Genomic DNA, 26,183 nt, shown 5'->3' on the forward strand with positions numbered 1-26,183 from the left:
TACCAAAGGTAAAAGCTTTTTACACGTTACGAAATGTATCCATCGGTAGATCTTTCTCCACAACCAAACTCAAATGAAAACTCTCCCTTTCCATGATTGGACGGCGGCGTCGACGGAGTCCTCAACTCACCTACCTCAATAGTCTTGTTCCGCTTACGATTCGAGTTTTCTTCATTTTTTTTTGGATAAAGACTTGGGTGGGAAAAGGTCATGAGGAAGGAGAATTAGGTCGGCCACGGCTTTGGACTTTCCGACGCGGGAGTTGGTGAGAGTTCTTTGCATTTAGCTAGGCGTTTTGAGTTTTGAGCGGAAGTCTGTGAGAGAATGCTATTAGGTTCTTGTGTGATTCTTCTTTGGAAAAAGACTTATGGTTGTTGGGATTGACCCATATTTAAGAGTGACCCAATTGTCAAAATCCAATCTTTCGTGGTGGATTGTTTGGTCCCTGCGATCTGGTTTTTGAGTGTTTTTGTGTTGGTATTAGGCAGAAGTCTTGATCTGAGAACTAGATTATACTAAAGGAGGGTTCTTTTCCTATTTCTTGTTGGTATCCTGGAAGCCGTCGGATCCTTTGTGGTGTTCTGCTTGAGAAAAGATGACTGACAACGTTGAAGGAGTTAACAGTTTACCTCATGCTAACGGGACTTCTCGTCACCTCTCCAATGGCGTGGAGGAGAAGCTCGATGAGCTTCGACGCCTCCTTGGAAAATCCGAAGGTGATCTGCTGAAGATTGTTGGTGTCGGTGCTGGTGCTTGGGGCAGTGTTTTTGCTGCCCTTTTGCAGGATGCCTATGGCCATTATCGTGAAAAGGTGCAAATAAGGATTTGGAGGCGACCAGGGAGATCTGTTGATAGGTCTACGGCGGAGCATCTCTTTGAAGTGATCAATTCAAGGGAGGATGTCCTGAGGCGCTTGATCCGGCGGTGCGCCTACTTAAAGTATGTAGAAGCGAGGCTCGGGGATCGCACTCTGTATGCAGATGAGATCTTGAGGGATGGTTTCTGCCTTAACATGATCGACACACCGCTTTGCCCGCTGAAGGTCGTGACTAATTTGCAGGAGGCGGTATGGGATGCAGATATTGTGGTGAATGGCTTGCCATCCACAGAGACAAGGGAGGTGTTTGAGGAAATTAGTAGGTATTGGAAGGAGCGGATTACTTATCCAATTATAATATCCCTGGCAAAGGGTATAGAGGCAGCCTTGGATCCAATTCCGCGTATAATAACTCCTACACAGATGATTAGTCGTGCAAGTAAGGTTTCCTTTTAATATGCATTTCGTTTAGATCCCGAGTATCTAATTATCTGATATGCTACCTTGTAGTAGTGTTCAGTCGTCAGGCTTCTCATTCTTCAGAATGTCCTGCTCAATGTGAGATTATGCTATATATATTTGGATCTTCTCGGCCGCAAGCCTGACTATGGGTTTATTAGTATCATCAATCTCTAAATCTAAGGCTTTAACCAGTTATATGATTTTTGAGATCAACAAGATGGTCTCAAAATAAAGTGAAGTAGATAATCGACTGAAGGTTATGTAATGACATTTGCAGCTTAGGTTCCAAATTGCCCTGAATTTCATCTTGATTTACTAGGAGGTTGAAGATTCCATAATTTTTCATGTGCTTCTTAGCTAAATTGTTCTGAATTATTAGCTTATAAATTGATCAAATTTTTGGTTGAATAATGAAGATAAAAGTAATAGCTTATTGATTTTTGGACATCCTTTTGTTCTAATTTTTCAAATAAATGAAGCTTCTCATTTTCATGTCTCCATTATGTCCACTTGTATTTTATTTGGTATCACATACAATCTATCATTCTATCCATTGTTTCACCTATCTTAACATCTTGCAGTTGTTTTGCTTCTTTTTTCTTTGTGCTTTCTTCTGAGCATGAAATTTTGTTGTGCAGCTGGTGTTCCATTTGAGAACATTCTCTACCTTGGAGGCCCAAACATTGCTTCAGAGATTTACAACAAGGAGTATGCAAATGCTAGAATTTGCGGGGCTGATAAGTGGAGGAAACCTCTTGCTAAATTTTTGAGGCAGCCACATTTCATAGTGTGGGATAATAGTGATCTTGTCACTCATGAAGTTATGGGAGGCTTGAAGAATGTCTATGCTATTGGTGCTGGTATATTTCTACACTCACATTCTTTAGGAGGTTTATTATCTCTTGATATTTCTTCTTTACATGTTATCAATTAAAATTTATTTTTGAATACTCATGTTGTTTAATTAATATAGGTATACGTTATATGTAGTAATATTTGTTCAGAAGGGGCAACAACAAAAACCAATAACTTAACTATAATTCAGTACAACTTTATCACAACAATAGCCAGTATGAATTCTTCCCTATAATTTTAATTATTATAGAAATTAACCACTATGAGTTATCTCAACTTCTTATGATAATTACTCATGTTTCAGCACTTTTTCAGTCTTTTTTCATCGTATTGAGTGCAACAAATGTCATTATGGCACCTTAAAACTCACCTCTATAATATCCTGATTGGATTGGAGAAATGCTAAGGTGAACTATAGTTTCAGGAATGTTTGGAGAAACTCTATCGGACAATGTTTCCAATGTCTCACAATGTCAAGAATAAAGTCTTGAATGGCACATGGTGTTCTAGAGTATATATTGTTTCAAGGATGAACATAAACATTGTATATTAAATTGATTAACATGAAAAGCTTTGTATAAGTTCCTATCTCATTGGACAAGTATAATTATATTCAATTTAGTGTGTTCTTGATCCAAAACATGAAAATGTTCATATTGAAGAAGGCAAAAGTACAAAAAGGAAGATTATAAAGAAAAGAATGTAATTCTTTGGATTGTAGAGGTTTAGGATATCATTGATTTTCTTCAAGTCCTTGATTTCTCCATTGTTAGTTTCTTTTCTTGTATCTCATGATCTTTTACAGATTTTGTACAAAATAACTTGGGCTGGTCACCCATGCATGTAGACTGTATTGTGTATCATATGTCTGCATGCTACCATGCTGACTCTGTTTCCTACGTCACTTAAAATATTTATTGTGCTACGTGGTAGCAGGAAGTTTGAAAAAGAATAATTGCAACTTTATTTTCCTACAGCTCATAAATTCTAGATAATGCAATTGCGTACCCAAATAGTGAACTTACTGATGAAATTGTTCTGATGTATTTATCTATTTAGCAGTTCTTTTCTTTTAAAATAACTTTCTGCTGATTAACTTGTATTTCTTCAGGTATGGTGGCTGCTTTAACAAATGAGAGTGCAACTAGTAAATCGGTGTACTTTGCGCACTGCACTTCTGAAATGATATTAATCACTCACTTGTTGGCGGAAGAGCCAGAAAAACTAGCAGGACCGTTATTAGCTGATACATACGTAACCTTGTTGAAAGGCCGGAACTCATGGTATGGCCAGATGTTAGCCAATGGGGGATTAAGCCTAGATATGGGCGATAGCATCAAAGGGAAAGGGACAATTCAGGTCTGCCGTTCGATCTTAGAATATGCTTTTATTTTTAAGCAGTATAAGAATGATATTGATGTGTTTTACAATACCATATGCATTTGTAGTTGAAGAACATATTTGTTAAATGATTGTATTCTTGTTTAGGGTGTCTCTGCTGTCAATGCATTTTATGAACTCCTGAGTCAGACCAGCTTAAGTGTATTACATCCAGAAGCGAACAAACCTGTTGCTCCAGTGGAGTTGTGCCCCATCCTGAAGACACTTTACAACATTCTGATCAAAAGGTTCACAACTTATCCTCTTTAACATCTTCAGATAAGCTATCAGTAATCTTGAAACAAACCTTTTGGCATGCATATATGTTATAATTCATCATTTCGTTCTTTGCCATGCTTGCATAATTATCTAGGATACTGGTATGAATTGATTGCCTTACATTTGGCTTAATGTATTTACTTGGGTTTGCAGAGAACTTCCAACACAGTCAATTCTTCAGACGTTAAGAGATGAATCCATGTATGATCCTCGTGAACGGATCGAGATGGCACATAATCATACTCTTTACAGACCATCACTTCTTGGACAACCTTGATGGATCATCAATCCAAAGGATATAGTACAGTTGAAAAGGGGTTCCTGTCACGGTGTTGAGTGAGCTTGTTGGAGCTGATGCATTTATTTCATCTACTCGTAAGTCATTTTTTGCAATTAGTTAAATTTTGTGTGGCTCAGTTATGTATATATTTGTGTAAGTTTTAAATGTTACACTGGACCATAAATAGTATGTGAAATGCAACTGGAGTTTCCATTGAGTTGAATTATTTGGCCAAAAAGCTGTATACAAGATGGCTGGTTGTCCAGCAAATACATTTCATATGATATGCGGCAATAAGATAACAATAAGCTTGTCAAGAAACTACCAATGCCATGGAGAAAAACTTTACACTTTGTAGAGAATTGTTGGTTCAGAATTTAATTTTCTCTCTATGCTTGAGGAAAAAAAGAGGAATGGGGTTGAGATTGTGTACATCTTCCAGCTTGCAGACCCCATATAAGGTAGAAGCCCCAAACTCATTGAGAAGTGAGCTATTGTAAAGACTTGATGATTTAGTAATTTTCATACATATATTCCCAATCCAATCTCCTTTGGATTAGTTTCAACCATCCATGGAGGCCTGTTGATAACAACATCAATAGTAATGTTAACTTTGAATCATAGGATCAGTTTGCAGATCAAAGTATGGATGTGTATGGGATTTACTTGTTCATAACAAAATTTATCGTTCCTTTTGCGGCTCGCTCAAGGAGCACTTTCCTTGCTTCTATTGCAATCCCCTGTGGCTGCATTGCACGAAATGAACAAGTCGATCAAAAGTTATTTCTACTTGTATGCCATATCATTATTTATTTTTTTTTCATGTAAAATACCTCTTCTGGAAACCAAACACCATGTTGTGTGCTTCCCTCAAGCACTGCTAGAGCAAATGCAGCTGTTGAATATCCCACCGATCTGATAGTTACCATTTAACAATATTTTAGTACCAAACTTGATCACAATAGCAGGCCTACCTGTGAGCAGCCATGAAGATAAGAAGCAAAAGTTTTAAACTTCACACACTAAATGTTCTGTTATATTGGATATGTCCATCTGATAAAATCTGTTGTCATGAATTCTAAACAAATAGTCGTTGAAGTATGCACATAGCTTCTCCTTTATTAACAAATTTAAGACAGGTCCTTTGTTGGTGCATTCAACTATTCAAGCATCCTTACGCATATACTGTTTAAAAAATGTGAGTATGGTAGTCCTTATGTGATTGTTATGTCCCTAGCAATTAGGGTAAACGTCATTTTGAATTTTTCTCCTTCCTCCAAAGAGATTCTAGAGTAGAACATGGTGCTTTTATCCTCATGCTTCCCCAAATTTATTCGCGGCGGCTTCTCCTGTGGTCTGTACCATCCAAAGGCTCCTGCAGTAACCTTCTTATAAATAGTTCAAGATGAACTCCGATGTCACACAAAATCAGAATCTACCCAAAGAACGATTTCTAATTTATATGTAACAACATTCAGGCGATAGCAACTCCTTTTCCAGGATATATGTATATAAGGAAGACAGAAGATGAAAGATAACATGGATGAGGATAAAGATACAAAATCTCTTACGAAAAGAAAGAAAAAGTTCTTTCAGTAGTTAGAACTTACACGGATAAGCTCTTATGCGTGAATAAACCAACAGTATTTCGTCCATTTGAACACTCCAAGTCTACCTGTACAAGAAGCAGCAACCTATTTGATTGAATAACTATATCCGTAAGTAAAAGGAAGCTCATATGCAAATATACGAGCACACACATTTTATGAAGGTATGAATAAAATATTTTGCATGCATATCCAGTAAGTACCAAGTACTTACCCTTATAGATATACGTTCTCCTGCAATTCCATCAACTGCTCGCACCAAAGGGTCTATGAGTTGAACCAATTGTTGGACTTTACCTTTATCTTTTAGAATATCCTGAAAATTGAAACTAATTGGTTTAACAGTAATCATATGGATCAGGCACTTTAATGTGCTTAAAGATATAAAAACTAACGCTGACCACTAGAAGTATGTCTATCATAATCTACGCTAACAGAAGAAATAATACTAGATCAAAGCAATTATGCAATAAAATTACGAATCCAAGAAACATACAGCAGGAAGAAAATCTGCAAAAGCTTTCATTCCCCAATTCCAAAAGAAGGGTGCAGTACCAAATCGAGCGCTAACAGTTGGGACACCTAAAATCTCATGGGTACTCCTAACTTCCGGCAAGTTCCTGAAAAATTTATCCTAGTCAAAAGGAGGTATGAAATGCTCTTTCGAGTGAAGAATGGCAACTGAAAGGGAAGAATAGTCATAAAATTGGATCAAATGAAATTATTCCGAAGCTGAAAGAATCGGTGCTGTTTCTTTACATAATTCTCTTACATTCTTATGCAAGCTAGTACACAAACATAGTTTGCATTCAATGACCCTAAGTCTGATGCTGAAAAGCAAATCTAGAAGAATAATATATGGAACACTCTTTACAAAGGGACAAAAGGATAACAAAATAATAGTAGAATCTAACAGGAATACACTCAATTCTTTTGGTAATGGCTTTTTCTGGAACACACAGAACATACACAAAGAAATAGAAATGCTTCTAGAAATCTAAAGTCAGAGGAGACACACAGAGAGATCATGTAATTGATGCTTGTGCTTTAACTAGACTGATGCACCACAAATACAAATGGAAGCCATTATTGTCAAATTAATCATTAATATGTTATCCAAGTTTTAATCAATGTAGTGTTAAATACATACATAAACCGATAAGGGAATGATATATTTTATGAGGGTTAAACAGCTACTTAGAACCTCTTAATGACCCATAGGGCTGAACTATGTCTTAAATTTGACGATCGATACATCATAATAAGTTATGCCTCAGTCTACTTACAACAAGTAAACATCTCTTTTTCTGACCCCTTTTCCAAAGTCAATGTTAAGTGCTCCACTGTACGGCTTGAGTTTGATCTTTTCTCCTGGTTAAAAAATTAGATTATTTGAGCTACTGTCTGTTCTAAAAGAAATTCTAAACATAGGAGGAAAATTTATAATTGCATAATCACCTTTATTATAAGCAATAACATCCTCTCCAAGCAGCAGAAGACTTGTTGCCAATATTGTTGGGCCTACACCACCAGAACCTGCAGTGTAATAGAAGAATCTGAAAAAAAAAATATTAGCAAGGTAGCACATATAAATTAGTGGGACCAAGAAATGAATGAGTAGTTGCTTCATGGATTATGAACACTTGAAAGCACAACAATCATAAATCTTTTTCAAGAAATTAAGATAATATTTGAGAGTCCAAGACAGAACGCAATGCTCGTCTAAAAGTTACATATTGACCTTAGCCTCTCTGGTTCACCATTTTCACTTTTCACATATCGAACAAGCTCAGCTGCCATAACTGTTACAGGAACAAGCATACCATATCAGAAAATAAGTAAGAACTATCATTTATTAAATCCCAGAGTTTGTGGAACAAAGAAGGTGCATAAGGGAATACTATTGCTCACTCCAGGATATATTCCAGCGGTCGTAATAGCTGGAATACCGGCGGCTACTGCCTCTTCGTGGTAATTTTTCGCTCTCAAAGAATAGTCTGTATCATCACAAACATCAACATATGCTGTCTGCTTGGGAAAAGGAAACAATTCTTTGTAAGGACTCCTAATATGAGAAAAGATAACAACTAAACTGAAGTTAAATGCAACTACATGGAACCTAATCTACATTTACAAAAACTCTGGCATTTTCACCTTTGTCGATAGCGCCGCTTCCAGGACAGTGCACTCCTCCTTGCGTTGAAAAGGCCCAGCTGCATGAACTACTAGATCCACATCTGAGATTTAAAAAAATATATATACATAGATTCATGTAAAGGGGGGAACTCTAACATATGAAATTAAAGCTACCAAAAAATTTGGAACTCATTTTGCACCTTTTAGAGCTGCTTCTAACATGCTTGGATTGTCAATGTTAACTTCAATGAACTCAGAATTTTCTCCAAGCTTAGATACTAAAGCAGCACCTCTCTCCCTGCCAAAGCATTCATTGCACATTAGCACACACCATTCCAATGCCAAAAGATAGGGGTTTTTTTTTTTGGTCACCCTTCTGCAGAATTACTTGAGATAAATTCTCGATTCCCAGCACATTGGCCCTGTTCCAATTCTAGCCTAGAGTAGTACCAAATAAGCTCAAGAACCGGAAGATTCTCTAAAGATTTCCTCCAATTCCAAGGAGGGGAAGAAGAACGCAGCAAAGAAGAAGCTCACCGATTCCTCCCGGCGACGACGATTTGGAGGTCGGGGGAGAGCTCGGAGAGCGCGGTGGCCGTAGAGCCGCCGACCCGTCCAGTTCCACCCAAGACGAGAACCCGAGATCTCCTCCCGCCACCGCCGACGTTCCCACCATTCTTCGAAATGGCGGCGGGAGCGGGAAGGCTCGGGAGGCGTAGGGTAGCTCCCGCCATGCTTGCGTTCAGTTCACGAGCGCGAGGAGGAGGGTTGGTCGAAAGGATTGGATTGGGATCTTATCGGATTCCAAGTAAGACGATGATGAGCGACGTGGATGCTTTGCTGTGCGTACGAACCTATTGGACTGCTACAGAATTACGTGGCAACTGACAGCATTGGTTACACCATACTACGGAAGCAGATTGGTATTTTTTCGATAGTTGAAGGAGTAAACTGTAAATGTCATGGGCTAAAAGTGAAAATAAAAAATAAAAAATAAAAAAAATTATCTTTGGAAGGTTGAAACGTAACCGACGTTATTTTACTCTGCCACGTCATACACCGGTCAAGGATCAAATCGAGAGATTAAGATTTTCATTAAACAAAATCCTCGATCTACTCACGGCACCGCGTGGACACGTACTGATTTTGTCAACGCTTTGGGTCCGAGGCGCGACGCGTTCTGCAACGTGGTCCACGTGGACGCAGTACAATATGCGGCTACCGGGCTATGCCTCGATAATAATCATTACTCAATTTACTTGACACGGTCTATTTCCTGTGTCTGGTTGCAGGTATTAAGATTTCTATGGGACCGTTGACTTTGTGGGGGTGCAGGTTGATCACATTAAGTCTTTTAACAAACTTATTTATCTAAATATTATCTTCAAATTTATTATTCAAGAGGGTTTTATTTTGAAACTGTCAGATATGAGTAGCAGAAAAATATTTAAACTCTTATTTTATGTAAGATATAAAATAATGATAAAAGTGATCCTCACGTAACGTGGTATGACATGTATTTATCTTAGTCGTATTATAATATATTTTTTTCTTGTTTATCTCAAATTTATAATAAATTTACAGATAAATATAAAATCAAAGAGTAATATTCTCTTTCTTTTATATATTTTTAATTCGAACAAAATATGACGTGTCTAAATCTGAACCTTTTATATTAAAGGATGAACTATTTAGATAAATATTAGTGTAGACTATTGTCAAAAACTTGCCACGTGAAAGGTAATTACGCGATCGCGACGGAAACCTCGAAATCAGCGGAAGGAAATGGCACTATAGTAATAAATTACCAACATCACTGGCATTCCCTTCACGGCCATTTAGTCTGTATATATTAACCCAAACATACAATAGCATACACGGTACACCGATCAATTCGTCCCCAAATTCCTTCTCTCTGTCTCTCTACTCTCTATTCTCCGAATCATCTCGATCTTGATTTCTCCCATGGCGGGCTATCCACCGGGATCCGGCTACCCGTACGGCGGCGGATACCCCTCCTACCCCGCGGGCGCGCCGCCATCGGCGCCTTACGGCGAGAAGCCCCCAAAGGAAGGCAAATCCCACGTCGGCGCCGCCCCCGCCGGCCCTGGAGGCTACTACCAGTACGGCGCGCCACAGCCGTCTGCTCCCGGGGGGCCGTATGGGTCCCCGGCGCCTTACGGGGAGAAGCCGCCGAAGGAGGGGAAGTACGGGGGAGGAGGAGGCGATCACTACCAGTACGGTACGGCTCCCCCAGCGCCGTATGGGGAGAAGCCGCCGAAAGAGGGGAAGCACGGCGGAGGAGGAGGCGATTACTACCAGTACGGCGGCCATCAGCCGGCTGCGGCGGGTGCGCCTTATGGGACGATGAGCCCATTTGCGGCGCTGGTGCCGTCACAGTTCCCGCCGGGGACTGATCCGAACGTGGTGGCGTGCTTCCAGGCGGCGGATCGCGACGGGAGTGGACTTATAGATGACAAGGAGTTGCAGCAGGCGCTATCGTCGTATAACCAGAGCTTTAGCTTGAGGACGGTGCATTTGCTCATGTACCTCTTCACCGGCACAAACGTCCGCAGGATCGGTGAGTTTTAGCTTAGTTTTGTTGTGCTTTTCCTTCTTTCTTTTTTTTTCTTGCACCATTATTAATGTGTTCATATCTCCAAACTGGATTTTTTTTTTCATTCTTTTCTTATGTGCGCATGTCTAGGTATTTGATATCTACGTGGTTATATAAACTTATATATAGGTAAAAAGGAGACTTTGTAGGGTCTCAAAAAGCTTATGTTTTTTCTCCTTATATCCTTTGCCGCTCACGCTAGAGTACTTCATGTTGAAGCACGATGTACATGCATAGTGATGTAACTGATGTTCTATTACACGGAGGTTGATTGTCAAATTTGGGTAGACATACTGTTAGGATTCCAGCGCTATAATCGTCATTATTTTTGGTTGAAATTTACGATGCTTTGTTAATTTCGGAGTAGATGTAGAGGATCGAGAGTTGACCTGTTTGGGAATGTAAGTAGAGAATATTTTAAATTGATTAGTTGATGATCAATAATTGTCCTGCTCAAAGTCGATGCCATCACTATTTCTTCAATGACATAAGGAGCTTAGTTGGGCTTGGCTTTGGTAATTTGGGTTTTCAGTAAGGTTTAATTAAGATCAGGAACGATCAAAGAGCACCTGAATCCACCTTTAAACAAAATGATGCATGATATTCACATGTTGTAGTATCCCCAGATCTTTTGAAACTTGAACTTTGTTTAGAGATCTTCAGTAATTAATCACTAAAATACCTTGGAAATTGGAATATTCGAAACACACTCACATACTATTCCACATTGATCTATTCGCATATTTCTTTTTTACTTGCTCAATTTTACGCCTGTCCTTTTTTAGTTTAGTAATAATCAATTTCATCTTAACTTTTCCATTTTATCACATTGGTAGTTGCTCAATACATAAATCATGTTGATAATGACCCTCTAAATAGTTGTCAATTGACCCCATTTAATATTTCTGACATGAATTTACTTAATTCTTGTTTGCAAGCACATATTCCTCCAGAAATTCATTCAAGATGATGATTCTTCTATGCACTCTTCAGCTGTTAGAATTTTTATTAATTCTCTTACATTTTGCAGGACCGAAGGAGTTCACTTCCGTGTTTTTCAGTCTCCAGAACTGGAGGGTATAAAATCTCTCTCTCACTTTTTTCCATGATAAAGTTGTTCTCCTATTTCTATGTTGATTGTGGGGCTTAAGCTATTCATTTCTCATGTGCTTATTTCATTTTTCAGGCAATCTTTGAGAGATTTGATCGTGATCGCAGTGGGAAAATTGATACATCAGAACTACGAGAAGCTCTTATGAGCCTTGGATATGCTGTTTCGCCATCGGTACTGGACCTGCTTGTGTCCAAATTTGACAAATCTGGAGGCAAAAATAAGGCCATCGAATATGATAACTTCATTGAGTAAGACCGTTAGCTCTTCTTCTCAACTTGAGTTTAGTTTATAGTTAGCCATCCACTATACTGACTTGAACTTTCTCTCCTTTTGAACTTCTGCGCAGATGTTGCCTCACAGTTAAGGTAATCAACATGAATACTATGTGCATAATATCTTTTGATCAATTCAGCTTTAAGATATTCTAGATTTGGGAGCTAACATTTTCGTCTTTGGTTTTTAATCTGTTGCAGGGTTTGACAGATAAGTTCAAAGAGAAGGACACCATGTTTAGTGGTTCAGCGACGTTCACCTATGAGTCCTTCATGTTAACTGTTCTGCCGTTTCTCATTGCGTGAAGATTAGATAGCTGTTTGATAGTAAGTGATTGAAGATGTACCAAATTTGCACAAATACTCTCTCAACTCTGTAGTAATGTTGTATTCTGTGGGCATTGTTGCTTTCTACTGGGGGGCGATAATTCAGTTTCTAATGCTTTACTTGAGGGAAATTATGGAATAAACTATATAATTTCTGTGGTTGTTTTCTTACTGGAACATCTGGAATTTGGCTTTGTTGTTTGGGTTCTAACAACAATTTGGTAACTTGTGAAGATAAAGACTATGTTTGGTGAAAACTAGTGGAATTCAGCCTACATGAGACATGAGAGTTATAGAAATAGATTGAGGAAACTTCTTAATCTTTTCGATTGTCGAAGTATTCTTATGTCTAAAGAACTAAACTTTTGCACTAAAGTTGATGCAACTATGTTATAGAGTAGGGTGTAATTTTGACTGCAAATTAGATCACCGGATGCTACTTTCATTTTAGACCTTCTAAATATTGAACGTTACTTTTATTTTAGACCTTTTAAAAAAATGAACAATAAGAATTTGGTAAGAACTCTCCAAAAGTACTATATATATATAGGGAGAGAGAGAGCGAATGGACATGTTGATAATGAGGGAATCAGATGTAATAAAAGATGAGAGCTTGCAATTTGGTCTAAAGTTAGAACACCAAACCAACAATTCAAAGAAAAGTACAAAATTGCAAACTCAAAAACTAAAACGCGGAAAAAAGAGAAGAAAAAACTCCGTCACTCTTCTTTAAGATTAGTTGAATTTAAAATCCAGTAAGCATGATTCTGTTCAACCTCATTTTAATTCAAGTTGAATAATTAAAATTTGAATTCAAATTGACTTATTTATTGTTACCAATCAGCTAATGCGAAGGGCAGTATGGATGTTCCTACGCGATGGTTGTTGAAGGACTCTAGTGCCATGGTGCTGCAAGTCCTTATTTTAGGACTTATTAACACATGCCTCAACACTTGACATATATTAGAAGCAAGGAGCTTCAAGTCAGTATGAGGTTCTATCACGATCTAATAATCTAAGACACGATTTTATGAAACTTCGAAGGTGGAAGATCGAAAATCACTGATTAACAAAAAAAGAACAATAAAATCTTCCATCACCTTCAAATGAATGATTAATGATTTATCTACAATTAGGCGGCTCAAGCTCTAATGAGCCGAGTCGAACTAGCATTGACAGCTTGAGCTTGACTTGATTAGGCTCGATTATTGTTTCTCTATTATTGAACGTGCTAATTTTATATTTTAAGATTTATATTTTTTAGAACTTGTTTTATTATGTATATCAAGCTTAGCCCATTAAGCTCATCGAGCTATTGAGCAGATTTGAGCTCATCAAGCTGGAGATGAGCTGAGCCGAGATTTTTCAACTTGAAATTGAGCTCGAGCTGAGAAAATCTAAACTCTCGAGATGAGCCCAACTCGCTAAAGTCCAGCTCATTTACACCCCTATTTAACCCTTTACACTCGTTCTTCTCCATGATGTTGCAAAGCCTTATTATGGGACTTATTAACACAAGCCCCAATATTTAACATATATTAGCAACACTACAAATGGGAAATAAAGTATCAAGTTCAAGGGCAAAAAAAATTAAAAATAAAATATGGTCCTCATGGGAGCAAGGAGCTTCAAGTTAGTCTACAATTACATCACGATCTAATAATCTAGGGCACGACTGCATGAAACTCCGAAGGTGGAAGATTCAAAAATCACCGATTAACAAAAGAAAAGAACGATCAACACCACACAAAGCCCCCTAATATTGACTAAGCAAATGGAATCATAAATAATAAAAAATCCCACAAAAATAGAGCTTAAATTGTGTGTGTGGTGGGGAGTGGGGGGAAGAAAGAACGATCAACACCACACAAAGCCCCCTAATATTGACTAAGCAAATGGAATCGTAAATAAAAAAAAATCCCACAAAAATAGAGTTTAATAGTGTGTGGTGGGGGGAGGTGGGTTTTGATTAGACTAGTTCCGATAAAGAGCCCTTGGATCTTCTATCACCTTCAAATGAATTATTTATGATTAAGTATATCCTCTTTTTTTTAAATGAGCCAAGCCGACTAGAGCTACTCAACCTCTAAATGAGCCGAGCCGACTAGAGCTAGAGCTACCGAGCCCATTAAGCTCATTTAACACCTATTTAAATAGGGTTTTGCCTCCATCCAAAGGAGAGAGCAAAGCCTTAATCCTAGCATGGCAAGCTATGACCTAACCTCTCGCATCGCTCCTTACCTCAATGGCTACCTAGTTTAGGCTCAAATAATAATTGAGCGGAGCCGAACTATTGGCTCGCTCGGCTCAATTAGGTACAGAGAGTAATCCAAGTTGGATGCATTATAATATATTCACATGAGTAATTAAGATTTTTATGTTAATTCTTTATTATTTTTGTGTTACTGTATGTACTAATTTTATATTTAGGATTTATATTTTTTAATTATTTAGCTTTTAGCTTGAATTAAAATAATTTCAATTCGAGCTTATTTTGAACTCGAGCCAATTTCGAGCTTAAACGAGCTGCTCAATTAGCAATTTCAAGCCTTATCAATTTCAAACCATTTTTGAGCCTAAACGAGCTGCTCGGTAGGGGTATAAACGAGCCGAACTTGATCGAGCCCGGCTCTAATCAAGCTTGGATTGGAATTAATTTTGAACCCGTCTTTGTGATCAAGCTTGAATTAAAATAATTTCAATCCGAGCTTATTTTGAACTCGAGCCAATTTCGAGCTTAAACGAGCTGCTCAATTAGCAATTTCAAGCCTTATCAATTTCAAACCATTTTTGGGCCTTAGCAAGCTTGAATTAATTTACGCTTGAATCAAGCTTGAAATAAAACCTAATTCAACTATAAAGATATAAATATTACCAAAATATAAATTACAAGAAATAAAAATAAATGGGTTAGAAAACTACAAGCAACCAAAATATAAATTACAAGTTACAAAGATAATTGTGTCAAAAAACTACAAGCAACCAAAATATAAATTACAAACAATAAAAATAATTGTGTTAGAAAATAATGGCTGAAATTCTGAATGGTGAAAGGGTTTCGATCTGATGATTCATATTAGTTTGATATTACTCATATTATATATATATATATATATATATTCGAGCCTTATCGAGCCAACTTGATCGAGCCGACTCAGGATCAAGCTTGGCTCAAATTTAATTGAGGGTTTCTTCTGTGCAATAGAATTAATTTTTTATCAATCAATTTGATGAAGATCTAACGGTTAAAATCTTTAAGGGTATAATAGGAATGAAAGATATTACCGGTTCAGCAGGTAATTTTTTTTAGATATATAATCTTGCACATTATTTTTTAATAATTATATTATCTTAATATTTTATTAAGTAAAAGACATATATATCATTAACTCAGAGTAATGTGTATATATTAAAATAAGGTTATTGATGTCTTTTATAATTAACTTGATGAAAATTTAATTACATTTTATCTTTTTGATTATTTTCATCAAGTTAATTATAAAAGACATCAATAACCTTATTTTGATATATATACATTACTCTGAGTTAATGATATATATGTCTTTTACTTAATAAAATATTAAGATAATATAATTATTAAAAAATAATGTGCAAGATTATATATCTAAAAAAAATTACCTGCTGAACTTGTAATATATCTTTCATTCCTATTATACCCTTAAAGATCTTAACCGTTAGATCTTCATCAAATTGATTGATAAAGAATTAATTGTATTGCATGAAAGAAAGCCTTGATAAGATAATTGTGTTAAAAAATAATAGTTGAAATTCTGAACGGGTAAAAAGGTTTTTTGATATTAGTTTGATATTATATATATATATATATATATATATATATTCGAGTATTATCCTCGATTATTTTCTCCTATTTAAGCCCTCTCTCGTCTCCGTTTTCGCCCAAAACCCTAACTTAACATGGCTACCTACGACCTAACCTCCCGCATCGCTCCCCACCTCGATCGCCACCTCGTCTTCCCCCTCCTCGAGTTCCTCCAGGAGCGGCAGCTTTACAACGACGACGAGATCCTTAAGGCCAAGATCGATCTCCTCAGCCAGACCAATATGGTCGACTACGCCATGGACATTCACAAGTCCCTCTACCACACCGAGGACGTTCCCCAAGGTTTGATTTTGATATGATTCCGCTATTTATGAGATGTTATCGAGATTGTTATGCGAATTTATTGGGTTTTGTCCTGTTGGAATAGATATGGTGGAGAGGAGGGTGGACGTGGTGGCGCGGTTGAAGTCGCTTGAGGATTCGGCGGCGCCACTGATCTCTTTCCTGCAGAATTCGGCGCTGGTTGATGAGCTGCGGGCAGATCGGCAGTATAATATCCAGATGCTTAGCGAGCGGTTCCAGGTATGTGTTGCTTTAATTTATGTGCTTATCCTTTTTTTTTCTTCTTGTGTTTTATAGAAGAAAGTTCCATGTTTTAGCTGGGTAATGAATTCTCTTTTCTTTCTTTTTCCTGAAAAGAATTAATGTGCAAGTTTAAACTTCAAAAATGCATCCTTCTAGTGATTACTCTTTTTTGAGTTCATTAGTGATGATTTATTATTTTTTGGGGGAGGGAAAAAGACGAAGAAAGGTGATAAATTTATGATGAAGGTTATTTGTTCACCGAGCAGATTGGTGCGGAACAGATAGAGGCTTTGTATCAATATGCAAAATTTCAGTTTGAGTGTGGAAACTACTCTGCTGCTGCGGACTATCTGTATCAGTACCGTGGATTGTGTCTTAATAGTGACAGGAGCTTGAGTGCATTGTGGGGAAAGCTTGCAGCAGAGATTTTGATGCAGAATTGGGATGTTGCTCTTGAGGAACTCAATCGCTTGAAGGAAATAATTGATTCAAAGGTTGTTATTTTTTTCTCTATTATGCACATTCCAAAATTATAGGATTTTAGTTTTGTTGACTGATGATGCCCGTTTCTTTACCATATTATGGACAGAATTTTGCATCTCCATTAAATCAGCTGCAAAATAGGATATGGCTGATGCACTGGAGCCTCTTCATCTTCTTTAACCATGAAAATGGGAGAAATGGGATAATCGACCTTTTTTTCCAGGACAGGTTTGTTCTCTATTTGCATTTGGAACTTTTTGCATTATATGCTTTGAATATATTCACATGCTGGGAGATGCATGCACATGCAGACACATGAACAATTTATATGACCTGTTTACAGCATCATTATGGGAAATAATAAAGTAGGCATCACGACAGTTATACTACTATTGGTCGTTTGTTAGTTGTTACTATCAACAGCGGAAGCCTTGAATTATCCGTCAGCTTTTGCTTTCCAATGCGTTAATCACTCAACCGTATTTTGACCCTCCTTTTAATTCCTTTGTTACTTGCATTCTTTTCTCAGGTACCTGAATGCTATTCAGACAAATGCACATCACCTTCTACGTTATGTTGCAACTGCAGTCATTATTAACAAAAGAAGAAGAAATATGCTTAAGGAGTTGATCAAAGTTATACAACAGGAACAGCAGTGCTATAAGGATCCAATAACAGAGTTCATTGAGTGCTTGTATGTAAACTATGACTTTGAAGGTGCACAACAGAAACTTAGAGAGTGTGAGCAAGTAAGTTGCACACAACTGTTACCCGTTGGGTGTTTTTCCATTTCAATTAATAGGAGCATGTTGATGAAATATAGCTGAAGGTGCTGTTTATGTTTACAAGGTTAAATATGCATATGCTCAGTTAGGGCTTTTATTTAAAGAAGCTTCATGTTAGTTGTTGATCCCATTGGTAAACTTGTGGCTAAGCATTTTCCCAGTGCTTTTCTAATTTCAGGTTACTGATAGTTGTTACTAATTAATTGAGGTGATTTTAATCTGTTTATTGACTTGTTCATTATTTTTAGTGCCTATCATTATGTTACTTTATGATATAGAAACAAGGATATTGGAAAAGGCAAGGCATCATTAACAAAGTACTTATGTTCCTCTTATTGGTTGTAACCCTTACAATTGCTATAAAGTTCTATGAATTGATTCTTTTACATTGGGTTTCTTAAATATTAAATGAAAAAAAGAAATAAATATCAACATGCGAGAATAGTCAGCATTAAGGGCACCAAGTGCTAGATCAGTCTGCTTCATGTCAAGGTCGATCCATTATGACTTGGAATTTTAATTGTTAGTGGGGTTTTTATCTGGTTCCATCTGAGCAAGTTGTCCCTGCATTGTTTGGCAGCAATTTAGACAGTGTCTGGCAGAGTCAGATGTTGATCATACTTGTAGGTTTTACACTTTTACTATTCTAAAGGGAAATACGAATTCTAGGTGAAAGCTAATTTAATGGCGAATGAGATTAAGATGCAAGGATTTTAGTAGAATGAATGCGACAATATTTCTTGTTTACTCGTAGGATTCTGCAAACCACATGCTCTGTACCTATTATAATACATCTAATTACATCTAGTCAAGCTTAATTAAGTTTGAACTTTCTTTATGAGTTTGTTGTATCAGGCTTGTGCTATATATATGTCTTGATGGCTGCCATTATCCTTTCCAGATGTAGTTCACATGTTATATAGATGGTATCATTTTTATTATCTGATTCATAGAAACCTACTTGTTTGGCAGGTAATATTAAATGATCCATTCCTTGGAAAGCATGTTGAGGACAGTAACTTCTCCACTGTACCTATGAGAGATGAATTTCTTGAAAATGCCCGTCTGTTCATTTTTGAAACTTACTGCCGTATACATCAATGTATTGATATCAGGTTGGCCTTTTTCTTTATTCTGTTTTATGTGAACTTAAATTGGAGTCTGTAGGTTTTTCACAAATTTCACACTGAACATGCTCTAATTTTAGTTATCCCCACCTTTTCTAATTACCGCATGACCTTCTCTTAGGCTATCCTTTGGCTTGTGTATCTGAAGTTACTTATCATAGATACAAATTCATCTTTTAGAAGAACGGTTATGGGTGTTAACAAGCAAAATAGTCAGTTACCTTTATTTATTGCAGGAAACTGTTTTATTGTGCTTCATGCTATACTTCGGTAGATATCATGCTTTGAGGGCACTACTTTGGAATACAATTTTATCTCTGCCTTCTCCCAGATTTGGACAATGCTTTCTTTACTGATTTAGTTGAGGTCTCTTTCTGCATAATGCAAGAAACTTTTCTCTTCTCTCCTGATAATAAGGTTTAAAACCTTGGTAGTAGATTTGCAACACTGTCTTTCATGTGATTCGCGGCCTCTTGCGACTTGTCCTCTTTATGAATACTTCACAAATTTTTGAGTTTTGCCACGGTATATTCTTTTAGAGTGATACAGTTTGTTTAATAAATTAATGCTCATGTTCATTCTGATGTCTTGTCACAGCATGCTTGCGGAAAAGCTGAACATGAACTATGATGAGGCCGAGATGTGGATAATGAACCTCGTTCGAAGTTCGAAGCTTGAAGCAAAAATAGATTCAGCATCTGGGACTCTTATTATGGGTACCAATCGTATCAATGTGTAAGTACTTCTGGCATTATCACTACAGCATGTTGCCCGTTGTGGTATATTCTGCACTAATATATTCCGCACTAATATATTCCTGATCTGGTTGACGCGATGATGTTACCATATAGTGCTAAATTGTCGAATTACAGTTATCGATTATACTGCAGCTGGTGGCAATTAGCTTATGTAGAAAGTTCTTATTCCAAATATGCTACTTTGCTATCCTTTTTTGAATTGGAACTGCTCTTATATGTTTCTTTTGTTTCCCGTGGTTTGTTTTGCCAGGCATGAACAGATCATTGAAAGCCTGAAGAATCTTAACATGCGGACCTACATGTTAGCAAAGAACATTGTAGAGCCTGCACAAGCAGCACAAGCTGCTCGGTAGGAGAAGAGGAGATCTGAGGCCTAGTCATTTGTTTAACCTGTCCTTTTGATGGGAAGCTGAATCTTTATGTAATTTTTTGGGAAGATATTTTATTCCGCTGGACAAATTTTTGTAGGATCTGCACTTATTTCCTCAGGAAGACCATTTGACCAGAAGTCACCATAAACTATTATGCTTTGTTAATACTCTTATGAAATTTGCAGCATGCCATTTTTCTGGTAGTTAAGCTTATTGCAAGCATTTGCATTGCTGGTAAATGGTTCGCCATTATGCTGCATAATTTCTAACGTAAGTGATTTGTTTTGAAGGGATAATTGCACGCAGACTTTTGAATTAATTATCTAATTTTATATAGATTTTTTTATATATTTTTCCTACCACATTTATTTTCTTAACTATGTAAATTTTTTGAAATGGTATTTTCCTTATTTATTCATTAACTATTTTCGCTAACAGATGCCGTGTGATTCTCATATGATTTAACTTTAGACCTTTTCGTGATTATTTTACTCTTAGTACGGAGGGAAGAGACAAAAATAATAGTTCATTTTAGATGTTCTCTCAGGATGAAAAAAGATGTGGGCCTCTTTAGTATAGTGTTGCCTCATTCTGAAACATTTTATATGGAAGCTTTGTCATGGTTAATAGTCACTATGTATTCTCTATGGGCGTCTTTTATGACCTGGATCTTCTGTGTTCAAGGTGTAGATTGGTTGAGAGTATTGTCTTTTTCTATATGATGAATCTAAGGAATTGATAGTTAGGGCAACATATATATATATATATATATATATATATAATAAAATTATGAAATAAAAAATATAATTGTTTAATAATTATGAAATGTATAATAAAATTATGATATATATTTTGTTCTTTTATTCAAATTTATTAACTGCGGATGCTCGGGCTCGGAAAATTAAAAATGGGATTAATTGATAAAAATAAAAACTATGCATGTAACTCCCAGATGGGTTTTGAACAGTTGTAGAATAAAACAGTTAAAATAGATTGACATGCAAAAGAAACTATGACCTCACGGAGATGTCTCCAATTAAAAGAATTGCATTGGAGTTGTAGTTTTTTTCTCAAATCACCCAAATGGTTCGGTGCGCAAATCACAATGGATTTGTGTGATAATAATCGCACTTATTGCGTATCCACTTGTTTGTTCCTGCATCCGGGCCTGCATAGGATCTTGTTTCTTAACCTTGACCCGGCGCAGAACTGGAACCTACATTCCATCACTTGGATTCTACTCCTAGGTTGGGTTTTCCTCCAATTTCTCGACATGGATATTGCCTCTATCATCTTGGTACCTCGTACTTTAGGGAAAAGTCGCGATCTTGGAGCAGAGGAATCCCTGTTTTGGTAACATGGGGGAGTCGATGAGGTATCAGGCCAGGGGTAGCGCAACGACTAGCTACTGGAGGCCGCCGAATCCTAATGGTACCTATCTCGAATTGGGTTTTTGTTCCTGATGAGATTTTTGATGTAAAGATTGCTCGGTTGGCTTCTTCTTCTTCTTTCTTCTTTTTCTTTCTGGCGTTGACCATTCTCTGTTGCTCCTTTGGTATGTTGGGTGGGGGTTTTGACTTTTAGGGAGGATGGAGAAATGTTTGATTTCTTCTGAATACTTGGTGAAGGATCGGAGAAGTGGAATTTTGATGTTTTGAATTGTATCTTTTGGCTTGTCAGATCGAACTAGGTACGTCTACCTGGTGGAAGCAAGGTTTTGTGATGTTAATGCCTGTATATCTTCTAATCAATCAGTTCCTTTTTTCTGTAGATATTTCTGCAGTTCATTTGGTATTTGTCAGTCTTCTGTTTTATGAGTATTTATGTCGCTTTTGTCTCCTTAGACGCAATTAAAATGTTTTTTTATTATCTGGATTGTTTGAGTCGTTATAGAGTTAATCATCAAATTGTGTGAATCTATGTGGTTGTCATTGTTATCTTACAGAATTCAGTCTAAGTTTTTCAATGTGTCAGGAATTGTTCCTCTTGCACTGGAGTAGGAGATGTGGCATGAGGTTTTCTTGCAAGTGATATGTTGAATATGATACCTTGGAAATTGATTTTGCTGATAATTGAAATCATGATTGGTGTTTGTTGTGTGCTGATGTGATTCTGGGAATCTGCCTCTGCTTTAATGCAGTTTCTCAAATCATTTGGTCCTTTTTAATTTTTATCTCTTTCTAGTTTTAGTTTCATTCCTTTCACATTGAAATATTGCTGGTTTGTCAGAAGTTGACTTTCACATATGATCATGATGCATTGAGGTGTACTGGTATTGCTTTGCTATTGTGGGATTAAGGATGCTTGACAAAATTGCTTAGTTGCTAGATTCGCCATTCTACTAGAGAATTTTCTTTCTGGAGTGCAAAAGGAGTTGATTCTTTTTGAGATTCTAATCATTTTATACTATTATTATTATAAGTTGGTATTCTTGTGGTTGTTTGTCAATTTTATCTGATAGTTTTTTTATCTATAGATTCATTTTTTTTCCTCGTAATCTAGTTTATTAACACTACAGATTTCCATCTCATGTGATTTAGGCTGTTGCTCTAATTTTTTTCTCTAGTTTGTAAAATTTATGTTCACGTCGGGATTAATCTTAGCAAACTCATTTTGTTAATTATACAGCATTCACTACTAGCACTGGCTCTCCATTTGTGAGGATTTTGGAAGATCTGCCAGCTTCCTAGAGTACCACTCACCTTGATGGATTGACTTTAGTTGCTTCTTGCCACCTGCCATCTTTCCGACCATGAAACCGCCCCTACTGATACACTTCTTCATTGCCGTTCTCTGAAACATTCTTGTACTGACCTACTTGACCAGTGTGGTCCTCAAAGATATCTATTCGTTAGGCACACTCATGCAAATGGGTCATCAGATCAAAATTTTAGTAATTTCAAATACACATATAAACCAAGTTAAGTCCACCTACTACATCGTAAACTCATTCCATTAACTAGCAGTTCCTTTCCCAATCTATCTTCTTCTGATCTTGCCCAGCTAATGTAATACAACCCTGTGATCGCCAGTAACAACAAACAAATAAGGCTGTGAGCTTCCTTTGCTTCCTCTTTCCAATCTGCTGGATATGCCTTGAGGATCAATGCTTCTTGTCTATGCAAACTTTGTTCAACTTGTGCATTTCCTTCCTGTCATCACTTCCATTCACCAATCCGAAATATTGGCAATGGACAATAAGGACTGACAAGGTAAATGAATGTTGTGAAGTTGGTGTGACGATATTTTTTTTTTTTCTGTGGAGATAAGGGAGATGAGAAAATCTTTAGAACTGAAATTTGAGCTAAGATTCATTAGGAGTTCTATATCCTTCAGAGCTTAGTTCTTGTTGAAGTAATCTATAGGTCTGTAGACAGTAAATGAGACCTTCTCTTGCACTGAGAGGCCTTTTTTTTGTGTTCTAGCCTCCTAGGATATTCTATCTAACTAATTGACACAAGTAAAATCATGCACCATATTAAAGAAATGGTAGTGTTCCACTTTTAAAAGAAAAAAGAAGAGATATCCTTCTATAAATTTTGGACATAAACCATATGCATATTTAAACTGAGACACGCCTATTTTTTGGCCATACATAACAGTTTGCAGACACATCTGTAGTATGGTTTTTAGTTACGTATGGTGGATCACATACTTTATCTCCAAATACTTGGTTTATTATGTCATTGAAATTTGAGGCATCTAGATGGCATTTTTTCAGTTTCACCACGGTAACTGAAAAAAATAAAACAAAATTAAATTAAAAAAAATAACTTGTGCAAGGTTCTATGTTACTCATGATTTTGTTCAAGCTTGACTACTTGGTTATATGCTTATAAATCATACTGTCAGTTGTTAATTCTGCCTAGTTATGGCTTTTCTTTTGTTTGCCATTTGATGTAGTTCTTTGATAGTGTGAAGCAGCCCGGTACTTGTTCCCTTTTTAATATCTGAAGTAAATCTTGCAAAGGTTAAGATTCATTAATAACATCAAGAAACATCCTAATGCTTAGGAATATTGGATGGTCCTTTATTGATGCAAGATATTGATGTAGGATAAATTTCTTGATCGCAGATTTGAGAATAAGATATAGTAAAAGTAATCAAACCCAGTGAATCCATCAATCGGGGTGTAGGAATTCACTACAAAGCATTCAATATTATTAAAAACTTTCCAGATATTTATCATTTCAAAAGAGAGGACTACAAGCATTTATATAGATAAAGCAAAGCAAAAAAGACAAAAGTAGTCTAATAAAGAAAATGACAAAAATAGTTCTACAAGGCTAGTTAAAACCCTCGTTAAGCCAGAGAGCCACGGGTGCAGCTCTCTTGTGCCTACGAGAGTAAATGTGACGAATAGTGGCGTCCACACTAGATATGCTTCTTTTTTTGTTGTTGTGTTAGTAATATTTTTGTTTCCTTTTTTTTTTGTTTGCAGGGCCCGAGCATTTATCTATCCCTTTGTGGGAGAAGAAATTTTGCAGTTATGTTTGTTCGATTCCCTGGAGGAAAATTTGTGAAACGAAGAGATTTATGTGCATGTACAAAAATATAGTCGAATGGAATGATTCAGCAGCCTTGGAGGCTTTCCAGAATGCAAAGGCCCGTTTCTGGGCAGAGTATCATGGCCGGCCTTGTGAAATTCCTTTACCTGATCCGGATATGTTTATCGATAAGGTCGATCCAGATGCAAAAATCGACCCCGAGTTGCTCGCAGATCTGGAAAAACGGCCACATGTCTCCTCTGATGGAGTTAGTGCTGCCCCTAATGGTTGGGATTCTTTCATTTTTGCAAATAAACCAGTTCCTGCTACTGGATGGGGAGATGCAGAGCAAAATGAGACTTCTGATCAGCATAACTCATCGAATTGGAATATTTGGACTGAACAGCCAATTCAAGATACTGGATGGTGGGATATTGCTGAACCCTACTCTGCTGGTTGGGACGTACACGATAACTCTTGTAAGGCATGGAATCACCACGGACACGGTTGGTTTGAGGGACCTCTTCAGCATGATTCCTGGGGCAGTGGAGTTGATAATTGTCGGATTAATGACTGGAGTGGCTCCTTGCGGCACGAGAACAGAAATAATAGGCCAAGCAGAAGAAATAATAGGAAGAGAGATGGAGGAGGTCGCTTCAGCTCAAGTTTTACAAAACCGAAGTACCAGTTGGATGGCCATCAATCAAACAATAGCTGGAGAAATTGTAGAGGAAGAAATGGCACAAACTACCCATGTGATAAGGCAGGTGGTTATACGTGAACATCCGATGTTCATGTAGTTGTCAAGCACATCATGGTTCAATGAATTACCGAAAAATTGCTATGGTAGTTTGTGGGTAGTAGCTATTAAGTTTTGGTCGATACATTGTTCGCTTCGCGATTCAGTCAATATGTATATCTTATTATAAAAACTCAATCTGCGATAGGCTCTGGATCGAGAGTCCACTTTGTTGGTTGTATATATATCTTCACCTAATATTACGCAGAAGAAGTTGTTAGCTTTATTTTATATTCTTATGTGCTTTGCAATTAGGTGAAAAGATTGTGTATATAATGAAGAAATCTATTGGAGGTCTTCTTCTTTGTCATGGAGTTCTAAAGCCAAAAGCAGGGTGCTTTTTATAAATATTCTTTAAAAAAAAGAAGCATAGCGTGCAGGGGTGATTATCAATATAAAAAAAAAGGCAGGGATTTATTTGCAAATTTTCCATATTCGAACTTTACTTTACCTCTCCGACTGCTCTTCAAAGAAGTAACTGCACGTCTCAACGACGGCATCGATCCCTCCTCTCTTTCGTACTTCATCGCCATTACGATCTCGAGTAGCAACCGGATCATGGAGAACAGCGGGAGGGTAAGGTTGCAGCAATCCACCGTCCAATCTAGCCCTAGACGACTTGTATATGTCCTGCAGATAACCGCAACCCTATCGCCATTGACCCCCAAAAATTTCCCTTCTTGATCCAACGCACGAAACTCCTCCATCAACCACTCCGACTTCCCCTCGCTCCCGTCCGGCATATTAATCTCGTAGCCGAAGTTCCGATGCTGTCCGATCTTGACCATCCGGCTTCACAGGTCCTCGTTGACGAAGACGTCTCTGAGGTTCTGCTTCGGC

The 26,183-nt window shown here is 37.2% G+C and overlaps 5 protein-coding genes across 7 annotated transcripts; 4 read left to right on the top strand and 1 right to left on the bottom strand.

Moving 5' to 3' along the window:
• The first annotated feature begins 134 nt into the window (after positions 1-134).
• Positions 135-4,296, top strand: LOC140788854 (probable glycerol-3-phosphate dehydrogenase [NAD(+)] 1, cytosolic). The gene is made up of 6 exons (XM_073138328.1): positions 135-265; positions 560-1,256; positions 1,918-2,139; positions 3,246-3,493; positions 3,623-3,762; positions 3,947-4,296. The coding sequence occupies exons 2-6, from the start codon at positions 596-598 to the stop codon at positions 4,068-4,070; spliced, it is 1,395 nt and encodes a 464-aa protein (XP_072994429.1). The 5' UTR covers positions 135-265; positions 560-595; the 3' UTR covers positions 4,071-4,296.
• LOC140788855 (uncharacterized) lies at positions 4,263-8,628 on the bottom strand. Of its 3 annotated transcripts, none has more exons than XR_012109105.1 (13): positions 8,354-8,627; positions 8,017-8,114; positions 7,835-7,917; positions 7,582-7,708; positions 7,422-7,482; positions 7,139-7,236; positions 6,967-7,051; positions 6,177-6,300; positions 5,895-5,996; positions 5,684-5,748; positions 4,907-5,047; positions 4,740-4,819; positions 4,263-4,653 (listed from the first exon to the last, which is right to left on the bottom strand). XR_012109105.1 is itself a non-coding variant. In XM_073138329.1 (13 exons), the coding sequence occupies exons 1-13, from the start codon at positions 8,548-8,550 to the stop codon at positions 4,596-4,598; spliced, it is 1,260 nt and encodes a 419-aa protein (XP_072994430.1). In that variant the 5' UTR covers positions 8,551-8,623; the 3' UTR covers positions 4,263-4,595. The 3 variants fall into 3 exon arrangements, 2 of the variants coding, with proteins under 2 accessions (XP_072994430.1, XP_072994431.1); XM_073138329.1 differs by having other exon boundaries at positions 4,907-4,988; positions 8,354-8,623; XM_073138330.1 differs by lacking the exons at positions 4,263-4,653; positions 4,740-4,819; positions 4,907-5,047 and adding an exon at positions 5,238-5,448 and having other exon boundaries at positions 8,354-8,628.
• Positions 8,629-9,646: 1,018 nt separating this feature from the next.
• LOC140787984 (calcium-binding protein CBP-like) lies at positions 9,647-12,317 on the top strand. Its single transcript, XM_073137044.1, has 5 exons — positions 9,647-10,397; positions 11,464-11,510; positions 11,620-11,795; positions 11,894-11,912; positions 12,021-12,317. Exons 1-5 carry the CDS (start codon positions 9,782-9,784, stop codon positions 12,123-12,125), a joined length of 963 nt encoding a protein of 320 aa, XP_072993145.1. The 5' UTR covers positions 9,647-9,781; the 3' UTR covers positions 12,126-12,317.
• A 3,697-nt stretch (positions 12,318-16,014) lies between these two features.
• On the top strand, positions 16,015-20,260 carry LOC140788993 (eukaryotic translation initiation factor 3 subunit E). The gene is made up of 8 exons (XM_073138560.1): positions 16,015-16,290; positions 16,376-16,530; positions 16,800-17,027; positions 17,123-17,244; positions 17,546-17,765; positions 18,774-18,916; positions 19,526-19,663; positions 19,937-20,260. The coding sequence occupies exons 1-8, from the start codon at positions 16,083-16,085 to the stop codon at positions 20,037-20,039; spliced, it is 1,317 nt and encodes a 438-aa protein (XP_072994661.1). The 5' UTR covers positions 16,015-16,082; the 3' UTR covers positions 20,040-20,260.
• A 949-nt stretch (positions 20,261-21,209) lies between these two features.
• LOC140789912 (uncharacterized) lies at positions 21,210-25,574 on the top strand. The gene is made up of 2 exons (XM_073139821.1): positions 21,210-21,488; positions 24,499-25,574. Exons 1-2 carry the CDS (start codon positions 21,416-21,418, stop codon positions 25,323-25,325), a joined length of 900 nt encoding a protein of 299 aa, XP_072995922.1. The 5' UTR covers positions 21,210-21,415; the 3' UTR covers positions 25,326-25,574.
• Positions 25,575-26,183: the final 609 nt, after the last annotated feature.

The sequence above is a fragment of the Typha latifolia genome, chromosome 5 (assembly GCF_019914945.1).
Source record: "Typha latifolia isolate L0001 chromosome 5, TyphaL0001v2, whole genome shotgun sequence".
Classification (NCBI taxonomy): domain Eukaryota; kingdom Viridiplantae; phylum Streptophyta; class Magnoliopsida; order Poales; family Typhaceae; genus Typha; species Typha latifolia.